At 39.2% G+C, this 15,828-nt stretch overlaps 1 protein-coding gene across 1 annotated transcript in view; it reads right to left on the bottom strand.

The window, feature by feature from the left end:
• MYBPC1 (myosin binding protein C1) overlaps window positions 1–15,828 on the bottom strand; it is a 51,839-nt gene that overhangs the window by 23,753 nt on the left and 12,258 nt on the right. Inside the window, exons 9-18 of the mRNA XM_068944701.1 lie at window positions 14,825–14,991; window positions 11,792–11,924; window positions 9,936–10,060; window positions 8,689–8,794; window positions 8,218–8,384; window positions 6,292–6,454; window positions 4,893–4,999; window positions 3,507–3,640; window positions 2,179–2,335; window positions 441–545 (exon numbers count right to left, since the gene is read on the bottom strand). Coding sequence (XP_068800802.1) covers window positions 441–545; window positions 2,179–2,335; window positions 3,507–3,640; window positions 4,893–4,999; window positions 6,292–6,454; window positions 8,218–8,384; window positions 8,689–8,794; window positions 9,936–10,060; window positions 11,792–11,924; window positions 14,825–14,991 — 1,364 coding nt within the window. The remainder of the gene's footprint in view (window positions 1–440; window positions 546–2,178; window positions 2,336–3,506; window positions 3,641–4,892; window positions 5,000–6,291; window positions 6,455–8,217; window positions 8,385–8,688; window positions 8,795–9,935; window positions 10,061–11,791; window positions 11,925–14,824; window positions 14,992–15,828) is intronic.

Here is a 15,828-nt window from a genome sequence, read left to right on the forward strand (position 1 = left end):
AGGCTTTCATGGCCACATACAATCTTTTTTCAGACTTGACTCGCAACACCGCAGTGTTTAGTTAGAGCGAAAAAGGGCCTGATTCTACTATCTTCTGGGCCACTCTGCCTTTACTCTTTGTTTAGTATATGGGAAGATATTCATCAGCTCAGTAAACTGTTTCTAAAAACCCTGCTGACATTCAACATAACTGATTGTTCAAAGTTTGGTGTTATAATAATGCAGAGATTGTCCTTCAAACGCCATCCAATAAGGAGAGTGATACCGTGGCAGCATACGAAATGGCAAATCTCAAAGCATCAGAAAACAAGATATCTAATAACGTCTAAGATCAGAAATAATGTTTTTGCAACTAACTGCTCAGAGTGGAATTCTCCAGAGCCTGAGCTAAACTCTGATAGCATGGGGTCCATTATTTGGATGCTTAGAAAAGCATCTACCTAAGATAGGCGATCCACCATCATTTGCTGGAGGTTCCCAGGTCATAGTACACCAGTCTTCACCCACCTCAGTCACATTTGGTGCTTGAGGAGGATCAGGGACATCTGTTGTAAATAGAGGAAACAGAATAAAAAGAAAAAAATGAATATTCTTTTTCTCCCCCTAGGCTGAAATAGAAAATGTCAAGCAAGAAACAAATCTGAATAATTTTTGAAGTGCAACAGGGTACATTGAGATAGAAAGTGTATGACTAGGCATAAAAATAAGCTTGTGATGACAAAAAATGGTGAGTATGAATGAATGGTTGCCAAGTACATAGATAGGAAAGAGTACTAGAGAGATAAAAACTCATTCCTAAAATGTAAGATACAATATTCAGGTCAGTGCATAAAAGACATGGCTACTGTGAATGTACTCAACCTTTTTGTACCAAACTATTCACAGGCAGGAAAGATGTTCCAGCATGCAGTTTAGTGTCCTTAAGATTTGAGAGAACATGCTTTGCTGGTCCTTCCACTGTGGCCTTTTGTGAGTAACTTGGGTACAGTTTCACACAGAGCCATCGGCATGTAAATGTTTTCTGTTGTCCTATCTATCATTTTATTGATAGATACATAGTTCCCACCAAAAACCCATGACCTGAGACAGTTGAGGCTTTCTCTGTAATGCATGAGGAGAATTACGTGTCCGAGAAAGGGTCACATAAAAGTTGAGCAGGGAGCTATGTGGGCTAGCCAAAAGAGAAACAAGAGGAAAAGGTCGTAAATTCTTCTTTAAAGTTCTAAATTACTGTTTTCTGGAATAAGTACCTTAATAATGCAGAGAAGTCCTCCATGTACACAGAACTCATTGTACCTAATTCTCTAAGACAGAGAGCTTTGGCTACAGATGATTCCCTGGCCTCACACTCCCTCTCTCAGTGCATCTCAAATTCTTCTTTGCACAGTTGCTGTTTCAGTGGTAGGACTGCAGAGCCCTGTAGCCTAACATTTAAGGCGCTTTCATGGGAGGTAGTCCTTCAGGCTGAGAAAGAAATTGAACTTAAATTTGCCCACCTAGAGTAGTAAGTCCTTCGACCAACAAGCTACAGCACAGTGGTAATGTCAGCAGCAGCCCTCACTTTTGTTTTTTTAAAAATAAGCAGTTGTTGCATTATTTCATATGGATACTGATCTGGTAGACATATCTAGGAGTTCCTTATGAGGAGAGAGCGAGAGCGAGAGAGAGAGAGAGAAAAAGAAGGTCTTTGTGGATCCTGGCAGGACGTTAGTAAGGGATAACTGCCAAGCTCTTGAGCACAGTCAAGACACTTGAGAGGCACTTGAGGGCATGAGCTAAGACATGGCCCATAGCCACCTGGAGAACAGAGAATGTCAGCATCAGCCTGAGGCAATTACAGAACCTTGGCCCCTGCAGCACGAGGTGGCAACAGGGCAATAATTAACTCCTGCTTAAATCCCATGCTAAGTGTCCTTCAGTAGCTCTGGGTTTTACTATCCTTGCACCTCAATTCCACATCTGAAAATGGGGAAAAATAGGGAAATGGAAGGTTTCTGAGAACCTACAACAGTTAGGTAGCTAGGGAAGACAACATCTGCAGAAGAGGCCCTTTAGCTATACGAGGAAGAATTTGGCCCTCGTTTAGGGGTAGAAAAAAATAGTATTCTTTAAGAAGCATTCATTGAAAAGAGCTATGATAAAAGGCACCACCTCGGTGCACTGACCCAAATGACTTACCAACCACTTTGATGTTGATTAGAGCTGTGTCCTCTCCAGCCTCATTCTTTAAAGTTATTCTGAAAGGGCCTGAATCTTCCCTCTCAGCTGTATCAATAACCAGACAGCTGCTATCTGGATATGTTTCTGCCCGAATTCTTCCACTGTCTGTGAGCCACTAGGAATCAAAGTAATCAGAGAGAAAAGTCATCTTTTCTGATTAGGGAATCAAAATGACAAAAATCAAAATCTAAATCCAACATAGGAGACTTCTGCAAAATGAATAAAACAGCCGTAAGACAAACCATATGAAAGCTGAAAGTTTCAATCACTTGATCATCATAAAAATGACAAAAGAACTGAGAGACAAGTCAATAAACTGTAAGGCACTATACCTGTTTAGTACTCAGCTCTGCCATTATAGCTTTAAGCAAGAGACACTGTGCGGCCCTCTCGTCATGTGAGCAAGAACATGCTTTCATCAACACTATCTGTTGTTAATTTGATGAAGAGCATATTGTTCTCTCAGCTTTCTCTGAGAGTCCTAGATTCTCCCAAGAGCCTTACTGATTGAAATGTAATTCATTTATAGGCCGGAGGGACTGCAAAGGTCAGTAGCTTGTCCGGACTGATTTCAAATTATGACATGTATTTTGGAGTAAGAGCTGTCCTAGAATAATTCCTAATCTGTACAAGCCCACAGTGTTGATACTACGGTTAATATTTGAAAAATAGTAGTTACAGGTTTAACTAGATAGGTGTGATGAATCCAACAAGAACAGCATGTTCCAATTTCCATGTGGCACATTGAAAATTTAAGTGTGAAAAGTTTGGCTTTTTTGGTGTTATTATACAGTCAGAGATTGGTCTGTGTGAAGGTTTGCATTAAGACACTAGAAGATGCATGCCTGGCCTATTGTTTCATTCCAAACTTAACTAACCTTCCAACAGAATTTATCATTCATTCTCCAAAACCTGGCTGTACTAAGGGCTTTTTGTCAAAACCAGGCAGCCCTTTCTGTGCAGTATGTACACAATTAGTAGTTATTTAGTAGATTTTCACTAGGTTTCTTCTATATCTCATACATCTCTGTCCTTTACAATTTATTTATAGCACACCACTTTTTCCTTCGTTATTTCAGCCTTTACTCAAAAAGATAGTAAATGACAGTAAATGATACATACCAATTTTACCCTTCATTTTTGAGTGAGAGGAGTTTTTGAGATACAAAGTATCTCCTTGTTACATGCTGCCATTAAAATCAATGGCTTCACCAGGCTAATGATTATTTTTGGAAGGAAAAGGCCCCTTGTCAAACTAAAGAAACATATGAGAAATAACAATGTACCTTGTCCCCTTTACTCCACATGACTTTTGGCGTTGGCTCACCAGTGATGGGGATCTCAAGTCGTAGTTTGCTTCCTGCCACTACTGTCACAGTGTTATCTTCCCCAAGACCATCCAGGTGTAGTTTAGGAGGATCTGAAAGTGGAGAGATTATTATTCAGGGACCTGAGAACAGGTCCACAACATGGAGAAACATGCTTTTCCAAAGTTTTGAGTTTTCAGGGCATTTTTAGTCAACTGTTCTTTTGTTTGTAATAGAATTCATGAAGACAATTTTTTTGAAGAAAATAATTGGTGAAAAAGGAAACAGAGCACCATAGAAATTTTGGGCTAGTAGGACCACAAAAGCAAAATAACCCATCTTTCTGCTCTGAGGCAGAATTACGTGTATTTAGATCTCTCTCTCTCTGAGAGAGATTTCCTCCAAGTGGTTTCCAGTGGAGGGATTCTGCAATACCTGGAGGTATCACATTCCAGCCATCACTATTCTTATAGTTTAAAAGTTTTTTTAACCCAAATCTTTCCTCCGAAAATTAAATGATGACTTCTTGTACTCCATGCATATGGAGATCAACTGATGACTATCTTCCTACAGTTTTTTCATGTTAGAATATCATGTCTGTAAGCTCATTCCTCCAGTATGCTCCAGTACTCCAGTTACCCCTCCTCCATTCTCCCCTAGCCTGGCCAATCTTATTTCTAACATGCGTATTTCACATCTTTCAGCTTCAATTACAGGCCATATTTCCTAACCCTTTAGTCATCTATATTGCTCTTCTTGAGGCTTCAAAGTCCTAAAATTCAGTGGCTGCTTTTAAAAGTTCAGTTTAGCCAATGGGGTATTGCTGTGTGAAAAGTCAAATGTCTTGTTTAATTTTTATTTGAATGACTGGGCTCGTTAACAAGCATTCTCTTTTGCTGATTGAATGAAACCTGGTCAGAAACATTTAACCAACTAGATATTGTGTTATGTATTTGGAGTGTAAGACAATACGTAGTTACGTGACTACTCCTTTACAAAATTAAGTTCTTTTTTTGGAAATGTCAGCCAGCCAGCTCTTCAAATAACACAACACTGTATTTCTGAAGAGAGGACAGCAACAGATGTTTTATGCAAACTCTTGATACTGGTTTATGTTTATGAATGTATCCTCAATAAGCCTTCCCTGGGGGGTTTAGGAACAGGCTTGCAAACCATGACCAGATCCTAAACTCGGGCAAAGCACTTTCCAACCAGCTTACTTGCACTTTGCCAAAGGAGCAGTTCTACGTGATAAGCACCCATACTTAAGAAACTGATGGATTGAAATCAAGGATGTTTCACACTGTTTCTCCTTTCCACAGGTCAGAGAAAGAAAATGTTACAACTTGCTGTGCAGGTACTTACCTACAACATGTACTTTACACGGAATATTAATATTATAGGCATCCGGTACAAACATATATTCACCCTCATCATCAACAGCAGCGCTTGCTATGATAAATCTGTGGATTCTGTGAAAATTTGAGAAAGAAATCAACGTCATTTATGCTTGAAGATTGCTTGAGGATGTAAGGGAAAAATCTGTGAAGATAAAAGTTTACCAGATTTGTGCAAGTGTGTAAGATTATTGATTTAAAAAAATCATTTGCTGGCTACTTAGCGTTATTTTAGCTGATTAAACACTTTGAGGTTTGTACCTCATATTATTGAGAAGACCATCAAATAACGTAACCCATTTTAATATATTTATTTGAACACCAAAATGGAAAAAAATACAGGATTGTAATCTCTTTGATACATGAATTCTGTGCTATTGCCATTAGATAGTAACTAGGTTGTCCATGAAGAAATCTTTAGGTGATCCCATTGTGAGAATGGTCTAATTCTTGTCAGTCCTTCTTTGCTGACTGCATCTTCATAACAGGATCCAATCTGCTGTTTATTTGCCAGAATAAAGAAAGGGATGAGTAAAGCATACGCTGCTCTTACTACCTAACTGAATCTCCCAGGAATGCAATGATACTTTTGCTCTCCTGACAACTGCTCTGGCTAAGCTTTGTGCAGGGTAGGACTCGCCCCTTTCTGCTCCCCTCCTCGCATCCTATGGGCCTGCAAGGGTCGTGGGAAGCTACTTTGCCTTATGTCAGTTCAAGGGGTCATTGTACAGCTGGCACTCGTGCCGAGTGCCCAATTATGGGACTTAGAAAGTATTACAGGGTCAATGCAATCACTTTATAGCCTGTTCAGGAGCATCGTCACAAGTGCAGTTCCCAGCTATGTGAACTGTCAGTGCCATGCTGAAGTGCACGGCCTATACTTAAAGATAGGACCTTTTATTTATTTATTTTTAAAACTGACAGACTTTCCACGGAAAAGGACAGATTATAAGTGCAAAGGGACCTGATACCACCACATACTTTGCATAAGTAGAAATAGAAAGCCTGAGTTGACATGAACAAAAACATCAGATAAACAGACATTTTAAAGCTATATATTTTCAGTATCGTCTAACAAGCATTTTGACTTTACTGCCTAATGTTCCATGCAAACAGCAGCAGCAATGTCAAGGAAAGTGAATATCTGGAATGTAGAATTGAGACATTTGGTTGTATCCTTCACAGCCAGAAGATACAAGCTGAAAGGAAGCAAGGAGATATGGCCTTTTTGATGATAAATATAAAAATGCTTGAAGAGCAGAGACTAAGTGTGAGAGCTGAATAAAGCTCAGCGAAATAACCCACACATTGACACATCTTTACAATGTCACTTCATTACAAGTTAGGTCAACCCTGAACAGGCTCACCTTCCTTTGTGATAAAGCTTTACACGGTCACTAGCTTCAACTAGTTGCCCATTTTTGTACCACTTCCCTTCCACATTCTCAGATATCTCACACTTCAGGTGAATTTCCTGTCCAAGCCTCACAGTCTGGTCTTCTAGTGCAAGTGATATCTTCAGTGGTCTCACTTAGGAAAACAGAAGCACAGATATTAATGCTAATATAAAACAATAGTTTATGATTCTTTCCCATAGCTGCTACTAGCAATTACAGTAATCTGCAAATGAGAAAAATGCCTCCAACAGATATATTAATAAATAAAATAATAACACATAAAACTCCCACGTCAAAATACCAGTAATATGTAGATGTTAAGTTAACCTCCTTTCATGGTTAATTTCCCCGTAGCCTGCTGCCTTAAAAAAGGTGATCCAAAATACCCATGCCCTGAATGAGGAATCCCTGTCCATAACCAGTGGCAAAACTAAGCCCAGAAGCATATCTGAGTTCTATTCCCTCTCGTGCATTTAGGTGCTCGAGGTAGGGTGTCTCTATTCCCACAGAATCCATCGAGAGAGTTTCAAGATGTGAAAGATTTGTGTCCCAGGACCGACGAGCTTGAGGTGATTCTCACCCACCTTTCCTGTTATCTAACAGTGATCTAACTGTTCACATAGTTCTCCAAACTAATAGGAGATGATGACTTGGCTTACCAAAATAGACCATCAGAAAAATAGACTGTAATTCTGATCTGATTTTGCCAGGCTCATAGCAAAGGCTGACTGAGCAGTAAACTTACTTGATAGACTATTTGTTTCCACGTTTGCTAAAGTGGCTTAACTCACCCTATGAATATCCAGAGATATTACTCGCTTTTGTAAAAATGAAGTCTGAGAACCGGGGCAATTTTATTTTTTGGAAGATCAGATGCTCTAGACCAGAGTCCAGGCTAAATACACAGCATCATGTGTACGCAGTAAATATCCCTGGCTATGATCTCAGGCAGGAAACAATGAATGATGGGAAAGGCTGCATTTTATAGAAAGCTAGTGGAAAATCCTCAGAGGACACTGCATGAACCTACCATCATGGCAGGAAAGATGACGGAGTCCAGTAGCCATGGACAATCATTTCCAGCTTGATAACAGAATGAATTCATTAGGCTTAGCATGCCCTTTTGTATAAAATAGTCAAAACTGTTAGAAATATTAAAAAAACTAATGTACATGTATATATGATGTATGGTAAGTTTATGACGCAGACACAAATTTACCATAACTGAAAACGATCTCAGAAGCTGACTGGCTCACCTACACAGGCAAGACCAATTCTAGTAATATACATACATGTACTTTCAAAATGAACACGGGTATTTTATAACACATTCCAGTCTGCCTAAATGTGACGTGGCAAGGGATTATAAGGATGCAAACATTTTGCTAAAAACCACAGGCATTTTAAAGAGATATTGTGCAAACAATACTGAGGGAGCTACACGGTCCTATCTTTGTGCCTATGAGTTCAGGTCAGGTGGAACCGCTGCCTGTTAATACTACTCAGAGCCTAATTATAGAACTGCTTTTTTTTCCAAAACTTTTTTTTTTCCCCAGATTTCAGCTAAAAAGCCTTGGTTTTTGCTTTCCTGCAAAAACTGCAAGTGTTCAAGAAGACTAGATACTTCCATTGAAAAGTTCACTTTGTTGACTTATCATAATTTTGGATGGATAACTGTGTTTCCATCTTAACAGAGTGACAGAGGGTCACTAGGTTGTTGTCTACTACTGCAAACAGTGTCTAAAGGAAAGTCATTGATCCTGGAGATCTGGAACAAAGATATCAATATGGGAGATGAGTCTCCCTTTAACCCCCAGGAAAAGGTAAGCAAACTAGTTACCTCTGCAGACTAGCAGTTTATCATACAAAATCAAGAAGAAGAGGTATTATACTTACAATCAACAGAAAGCTTAGCCTCTGATTGGCCACCAGTCGTCATTACTGAGTAAGTTGCATTGTCATTTTTTGCAGCTTCCTCTATGATCAAAGTGTGCTTTTTACCCTCAACCTTGATTCGGTATCGAGATTTAGGTTCATTGGTGAGTTCCACACCATTCTTAAACCTAATAGAAAACAAAGAATGATTATTTTTTCAGTAAAAATCCTGAATGAATAAGACTTCCATGGACTGAGGTTTCCAGAGAAGATTTTAAGACTTAAGGTAAAAGAAAGGATTAGATGAACTAAACTGTGAATATATAAACATATTTTTGTTGTTGCTGCATTTTTAATTACTGTTTTTCTGAGATTTTCTGACTAAATTTCATGTTTACTAATATAGAAAAAGATGTCCACATTTTTCCTGCAGTTAAACTATTTTAGGTTTTATTCTCAAAGAAAGCAATATCTGTTCAAAACGTAGCTTACCATTTCACATTTGCATCGTCCTCAGACACTTCACAGCTCAGTTCTACTCGTTCACCAACATATGTTTTGGTATCCTCCAGGCCTTTTGTCACCAAAATTGGAGGATCTTTGGCAAGAGAAAATTACAGATTTACAGTTTGAGAGAGAAACCTAAGTGAAAGAGGTTTTCAAAAGCATATTATAGAAGTTGACACTGCTTTAAAATTCTAATGTCAGTCTCAATGCAATCTTTCCTACCTGAAATCAGAGAGGATGTTGCCTGTTAAGGGGCCAGTAGGAAATGGGAATTTAAAAATAACAATTTGTTCAAACAAGTACCTGTCTTGGGTCCCTTTTTATTAACAGTTTGTCCAGATAGGTTGATATGAGAAGCTGAGATCCCCCTCTTGCCTCCCACAGATCCCTCTCAGGGTATGGCATTTTCATGAGGTCCTGTAACCCGCTATGCACAATAATATGAGATGACACTGCACCTTTATTGGCTTAACCCATTCCTGTTGTCAAAATTCAAGTTTATTTAATAGCAAGAGATCATACAATTCTTATGCTACTATTTTCATAGGTTCAATTGGATCCATCATTTGAAATAGCTTTCTGAAATATGTGATGTCTTTTTCTTTCACTGTAAATTTGTTTTCCTGAACACAGGAGATTCCCTAGTCATTTTCTAAAGGACCTCTAATGAAAAGATCGCTTTTAACTCAGTTTGTTATGAATGTGTGAGTGGCACCATTAAATTATCTATAAGACTGTCAGCACTGTGGGAGCAAAGAGGGTAAAGAAATGGCCACCCACTCATGGCTTTTCATAGTCGTCCCTTTAAATTTGGACAGATGGAGCTAAAAGTAACAGCTGGAAAGACTGGTCTGAGAGTACTTGAAACAGATCAGTTGGATCAAGAGTATCAGTATCATCAGGTATTTGATGTGCTGTTAGGGAAAGCCGACACTATGATGAGCGAGTCCCCAAAATGCCCTTGAAACTATGAAGGGGTCCACAACCTGACGAGATCCCAAAGCACTGTGCGAAATCAACCATATCTCCATTTCAGAATTATCACTAAATTGCTAAATCTAGGACAAGCACAAAATAGTCAGGAATCACAGAAATACATACAGAGTGCTCCTAAGGGCTTTTAATACAAATACAGCTATATACCGAGCTCCTCCCTGCTAATTCCAGTCAATGAAACCATTCCAGTTTATACTAGGGGACAGTATGAAATAAGAGCAAGCAGATGTAATTACCTCTCACAAACAGTTCTGTGGAGCATTTCTCATCACCAGCTGTTACGTAATAGCGAGCATCATCTGCTATTGTACAGTTATTGATGAATAAAATTCGCTGGTTACCTTTGTGCTCAAAAATGTATCTGTTCAAACAGGAATAGAGCAAAGATACATTAGCAAAACTGTTGGACATCTTACTTTTGTTTTATCTAGAATATGCTTTAGGGATGATTATAGGTGAAAGTCCTGGTTTGTACTTGGAAAACTTGTCCTGGGAAGTAATTTCCAATATTCAACAGAAAGGATAAGAAATGTTATGGACCTTGTAGCAAAAAGAAGCTACAGAGTAGAGTGACAGCTAGCCCATTCTGGCTTGTTCAAAAATTTCAGGCTGGATAATACGAAAAAACAGAAAAATTAATATGCTCTAAAGGTTGGCAGAACAAAATGGTGTCTGAAACTCTAGATGAGTAAAGATGAAAATAACCGGTAACAGGAGACCATCTTCATTCCAACACTCTTAGCATTTTTATAAAGTACAATAATAGCCTGGGTTAAGAAGTTACTCTTATTGGTAGGCCACATGGCACAAGAGATCAGTAATGGGATATGGGGTTTCGGTAACAGGATATGGAGCCTTTCGCCTTTATGTCACCAGTTTAGATCTGCTCCAGGTTTGTAATGACCAAAGCTCATTAGCTTCTGACAGCTGCTTCAGCAGCCTGAAAGAAATGCACTTGGGCATTCAGTCCAGGTCCTTCTACTAGAGAGGTATCCATACATCTGCCTGTGAAACAGTTCTGAACTTCTCCTGACAGATAACGGGACTAAAGAAAAGGTATCGTCTTTGTTATATATTTTCTATCAAATACTACTCCAAATCCTTCCCATTGACTTATGCAGCAACAAAATAAAGGAAATTTGCTGTTCCCTGTAACAGGGCTTTTGCTAATAATTATTTTTTCATAGGGTTAGAAAGATAAAGGTGCTAGGATTTTGTACTGTTGAGCAACATTTGAGGAACAGGAAAGCTATGACTAGCTGAACATTATCAGTCACAGCTGTGTTTGACCATGGAGTGGTTTTTACTGAATCAGATCATGAAAGCTGGTTACAATGCATAAAGGACAGAGCTCAAGTTCCAGCATCGCTCTACCTGTACTCGAGTGTCTACACCTGAAAAGCCACTTACTTGTTCTAGATACAAGCCAGAGTGTAAGCCAATATGCAGGTGATACCATGCAGGCAGATGAAGAAATGTGGGTGTTGTATGTAAGCTGGACCTGTGGTCCGTGACCAAAGTTGTACATGACCAAAGTAATGCAGGTTACTGACTTCAGTGTGAGTATTAACTGGTTAGTGGAAGGTGAGATAAATTTTTCTCCCCCTTCCTCCCTAATATTGGTCATCTAATTTGCAGACAGTGTTCCTTAGAGATAATTTTATGGGTGGTTTATGAGTCAGGTGGGCAAGTGTGTGATGATAAACATATCTCCTCTTAGCACACAATTACTATAAAGATTCTGACCTTCTGACTTAAGACTGAGAACAAGAGATTTATTTATGCACAATGCTTCCCAATTTTTGAAAGATCTACGAGGTAAAGCATGGCTCCATGTTTTGTTGGGGATCTTTAATTTTCTTCTCCTGAGGCAAAGGAAGAATCTACATTAACACTTAGCTCACAGGGACTTTTCTGTGAAGTAATATAGATCATGAGCAATGCGGTAACGTTTCCATGCTGTTTCAGGATAATCAAATGTCAGAAGTAAAATTGGTGCAAACTTGGGCAAAGAGCTAGAGTTATTCAACACACTTGCCAAAGGAGGACGTGTGTACATATTTTATTACTTAAATTCAACAAAACCACTTACTTTGCGCTTGGTCGTATTTCTTGGCCATTTTTATACCACTTGAGTTCCACTGTTGGATCTGCCAGTTCAACCATAAATCTTACTTTACCTCCTTTATCCACCTGATATGCAGGATCAAGACCTTTGGAAAAAGCTGTCGCAGAAGCAAAGTGTTATTATGAAAGACCTTGAGAAACAAATGCGAATATGAACGGTGAAGGAACGTTGCATAAATCTCATCAAAGCTGTCAGAATGCGCACACGTTGTGCATCACTCTACTTTGAGTCTGATTATCCTGACCAAGTTCAAGTTTCTCCTGATGACTTTGCGGTGTGAACATGTTCTGGATAGTGTTGGGTAGACACACCTGTAACAGCTCCCTGAGAAGCACTATTCAGAATTAAACTGTTTACAGTTGGTGCTATGGAATCACTTACAACGAAACCGTTATGAAGGAGTTCTCTATTAGTACTGCTTATGTAAGTTAGCTGGGAATTTTAAGCTAAAACTCTTATTGAGTTTCCCACTATTAGAATAAACACTGATGTGGCTAAAAGCCAAATTTTCTTTCCTGATTCTTTCTGTTGGTTGCAAGCTGCAAATTACGATTCCACTTATGATAAATGTTACAGCTGTAAAATGTTCGCAAAACTATTTGAAACCAGGCAAAAGCTGTCAGTGGACGGCTACTAATAGTGCTTTTCAAAAAGACTCTGAGATGAGCAAAAGTAGGCCACTGGGCAGGGTAAGGCAGGTGCAAGTCTAATATTTCAAAATATGTCAACATTGATTTTTTAGTTATTGCCAAACACAACAGTCAGATCCAAAGGAACAGATATCTAGTGGCTCCAAATTAAATTGTGCTGCAAAGAAAATTTCCACAGCTAAGTAAGCACACGCTGATGAGGTTGATATCATGCATATATCTGATTGCAAGGGACTCAATGTATTGACCCAGCAGGAGTAGAGCTACCGAATTAGAACAGGGTTTATTATGTATCTGGCTGCACTGTAACAGATTTCAATTGACAATAACAGCTGGTGTGAGGTTAAAAACACCCTACTCCCAGCCAGTCAGTACTATAGACATTTCCCCCATCACTTAGAGACCCTCCTGTAGGGAAAACTCTGTCTACTGAAAAATCCTGATATGATCGGCACCTCTGTCCTACCCACTGGGGACCTGGGGTGAGGGCCCAGACAGAGCAGTCCCAGTGGCTGAGGGATGCTCCTTTCCCAAGATCCAAGTACATCCATGGGATGCATCTGGGTAGGGAGCAGCTTTTCCTGGCGGCTGCGCAACTGCTGCACCGCTGCCACCACTCCTCCTGCACCAGCCTTGCAGAGGATGGTGAGGAGTTTGTCCATCTTCCACCCCTCTGCGAGCGCCCCTGAACAGTGGCTCAGTCAAAGTCCATCGACTCCATTCCTCCCTCCCTCAACAGTGGTCAGACTCAGACATAACAGCAAATGATAAAAATTAATGTGTAGTATCACACCTCTGGTGATGGAAGAGGAGAGAGGGTATATCAGGCAGCTGGATTACTGCAGGCTATTTTCTGTTGACTTTTGTACTTGTTGGGAGAAGTTTTGTTCTTATTTTCTGGTTGAACTCTTAGTGTCTTTTTTAAGCAGAGTGTGTCTCAACGACATCTTTTGGATGAGAAGTCTCTTAAGTTAATTAAATGTTTAAGAAGATACAAAGATATTTCCATTTCATAGTTTTAGATTAGCTATTTTTATTTTATACTGGATATTTCCTTATTCTTCTTTGAGGAGGGGGAAAACAGAAATGGCAGACTGACCTTTTCTATATCATTCTTCATGAGTTTGAACTCTAGAATGTTAGAAAACAAGTTATTTTAAAAGCAAGGAAAAAAATTTGGCTCTTCGAATGTTCAGCTGGCTATAACAAATTGCCTAAGAAGACTGAAGAAAGTACAACAGTTTATTTTACTTTTAAGAATGTAAGTCAAACTGAAATACATATACCTATATATCAAAATACTGATCCAAAATATCTGGTCTGGCCACATCAAATTCAGTGCAGAATACAAGTGTTGAGCAAAAACAGTTTTGCACTATCTTCATTCTCACTACTTTTTGGCGCAAGCCAAATGGTGGGCCAGTCCCTGGCAGAATTCAGAGTCGTTTGAAGACTGTTATAGCTTTCCCATTTGCCATTGGTCCCCATGACTGATTTAAGGGATAAAAATCAGCATGGCATATAGAGATTTTGACCATGCTTCCTTTCCTTCGGGAAGATTCCTGCATTTCATGCAGGGTGGGGGATTTCACCTACATGAGGGGGAAACCTCCAGGAAACTGCCGGAGCAGCAGACGTATATTGCATCCTGTTCTGAAATGCTCTCCAGGAGCAAGCAAAGGCCAGAATTTTGCTATGAGCAATGTGCTGTATTTATATGTATATATGTGTGTGTGTGTGTGTATATTTTATATATATATATATATGTATATGTATACGCACACACACACACACATATAAACACATATCTGTATTTAAGTATGTATTGCACCACTCATATTATTCAGTATGATAGATGGGGAGGGACTACTCCCAATGTGCTTATGCAACATAGCGAGGAAGGTTTTTAATACATCTGGGAATTCAGATAAATGTCAAAACTAAGTGCAAAATGAAATGGTGAAGAACAAAGGATGTGTTTGGAATGATTGCATTTTAAAGTAGAAGATATCACTGATAATGCAAGGTCTAATTTCTATACTGTTTAATCAGGCAAAACTTTTCCACATATCTGGGAGACTTGTTCTAGTAAGAACTATTGTTTGGCCAAGAGAGAGGGACATTTTTGCAAGGCACTGAATGGGATAAGGTGTTTCCACTAACTGCAGTGGAGCAAGCCTTCTTCTGATTAACTCCTTGCAGTCTCTTTGAGAAGGCTGGAGATGCAGTGCGCAAGCTAGGGCAGGCTTCACCTCCACCTTTACATGGAAATGCAGTACATTTGGGCTTTTAAAGTGGATGCTCATGTTTGAGTACTGAACGCAAGAATATTCTGCCTTATCCATACCTGCACTCTTCTTCACTTCCCTGCGCATGCGCTTCAGACGCTTTAACATGCCTCTCAGGTCAGTGATACCATACTGAAAAGCAATCTTCTCATATTCACTGGGATTAGCATTCTTCAGGAGCTCCCACACATCTACCTCAGGTTCTTCCTCTTGCTGTTTAATCTCCCTAACAGTAGCAAAATAAAATTATGGGAGAAGAGTTAGTGAGGCCTGATCACACCAGAAAAAAAGGTGGAACTGAGTCCATGGTGAGGTTAGAAATGTTTTGGTCAAAATTTGAAGGCTGACATTTTTTTCTACTTCACTTTGAAGGCAGGCCTTTCAAAGGTCTATTAGTAAGGGAGTTCAAGTTCTAGCCTTGCTCAGTATCAATGGAATAGCTCAGAATGACATTCTGACCTTAGTTCATACTTCTCCAAAGTGTAAAGAGAATTTGGATGTAAGTTTTTGTTTAGCCTTCTCTGACATAATCAACTATGCGAGTTTTTATATTTCTTCATTATAAAAAAGATTAGTCTGAAAATATAGCCCTATAATAGCATGCGGGCTAAACCTCCTTAAGTCAGTTTTATCTGTTGCAACTCCAAAGGAATCGGTTACAATTTATGATAGCGCAACCAAAATCTGAGTCTAATCCACACATTTAATAATTATATAAAAAAGCTATGCAACCCTGAGTCCCTGTAACTGCTGCTAGTGGTAAACTACGAAAGGACATACTGAAATCCAAGGGAATCTGTGCCAGTTTACAGTTATATCATTGCTTCTCAGATTTGCTTAAAAATGGCATATGGATAGGAACTGGGGATTTCCCCACCAGCCTGGACTTGCAAGATGAATATGTTCATCTATAAGGGCCGTATAGACCTTTATATCAAAATTTGAATACCGTATTTAGTGTATACAGCTTCAAAGCTTACACTTGAGCTAAGACAAACAATGAAGTATAGATAATTATTTTCATAGGGGCAACCATTAAATGAAAGAACAATGGAAGCATCCT

This window comes from Struthio camelus, chromosome 1 (genome assembly GCF_040807025.1).
Source record: "Struthio camelus isolate bStrCam1 chromosome 1, bStrCam1.hap1, whole genome shotgun sequence".
Taxonomy (NCBI): Eukaryota; Metazoa; Chordata; class Aves; order Struthioniformes; family Struthionidae; genus Struthio; species Struthio camelus.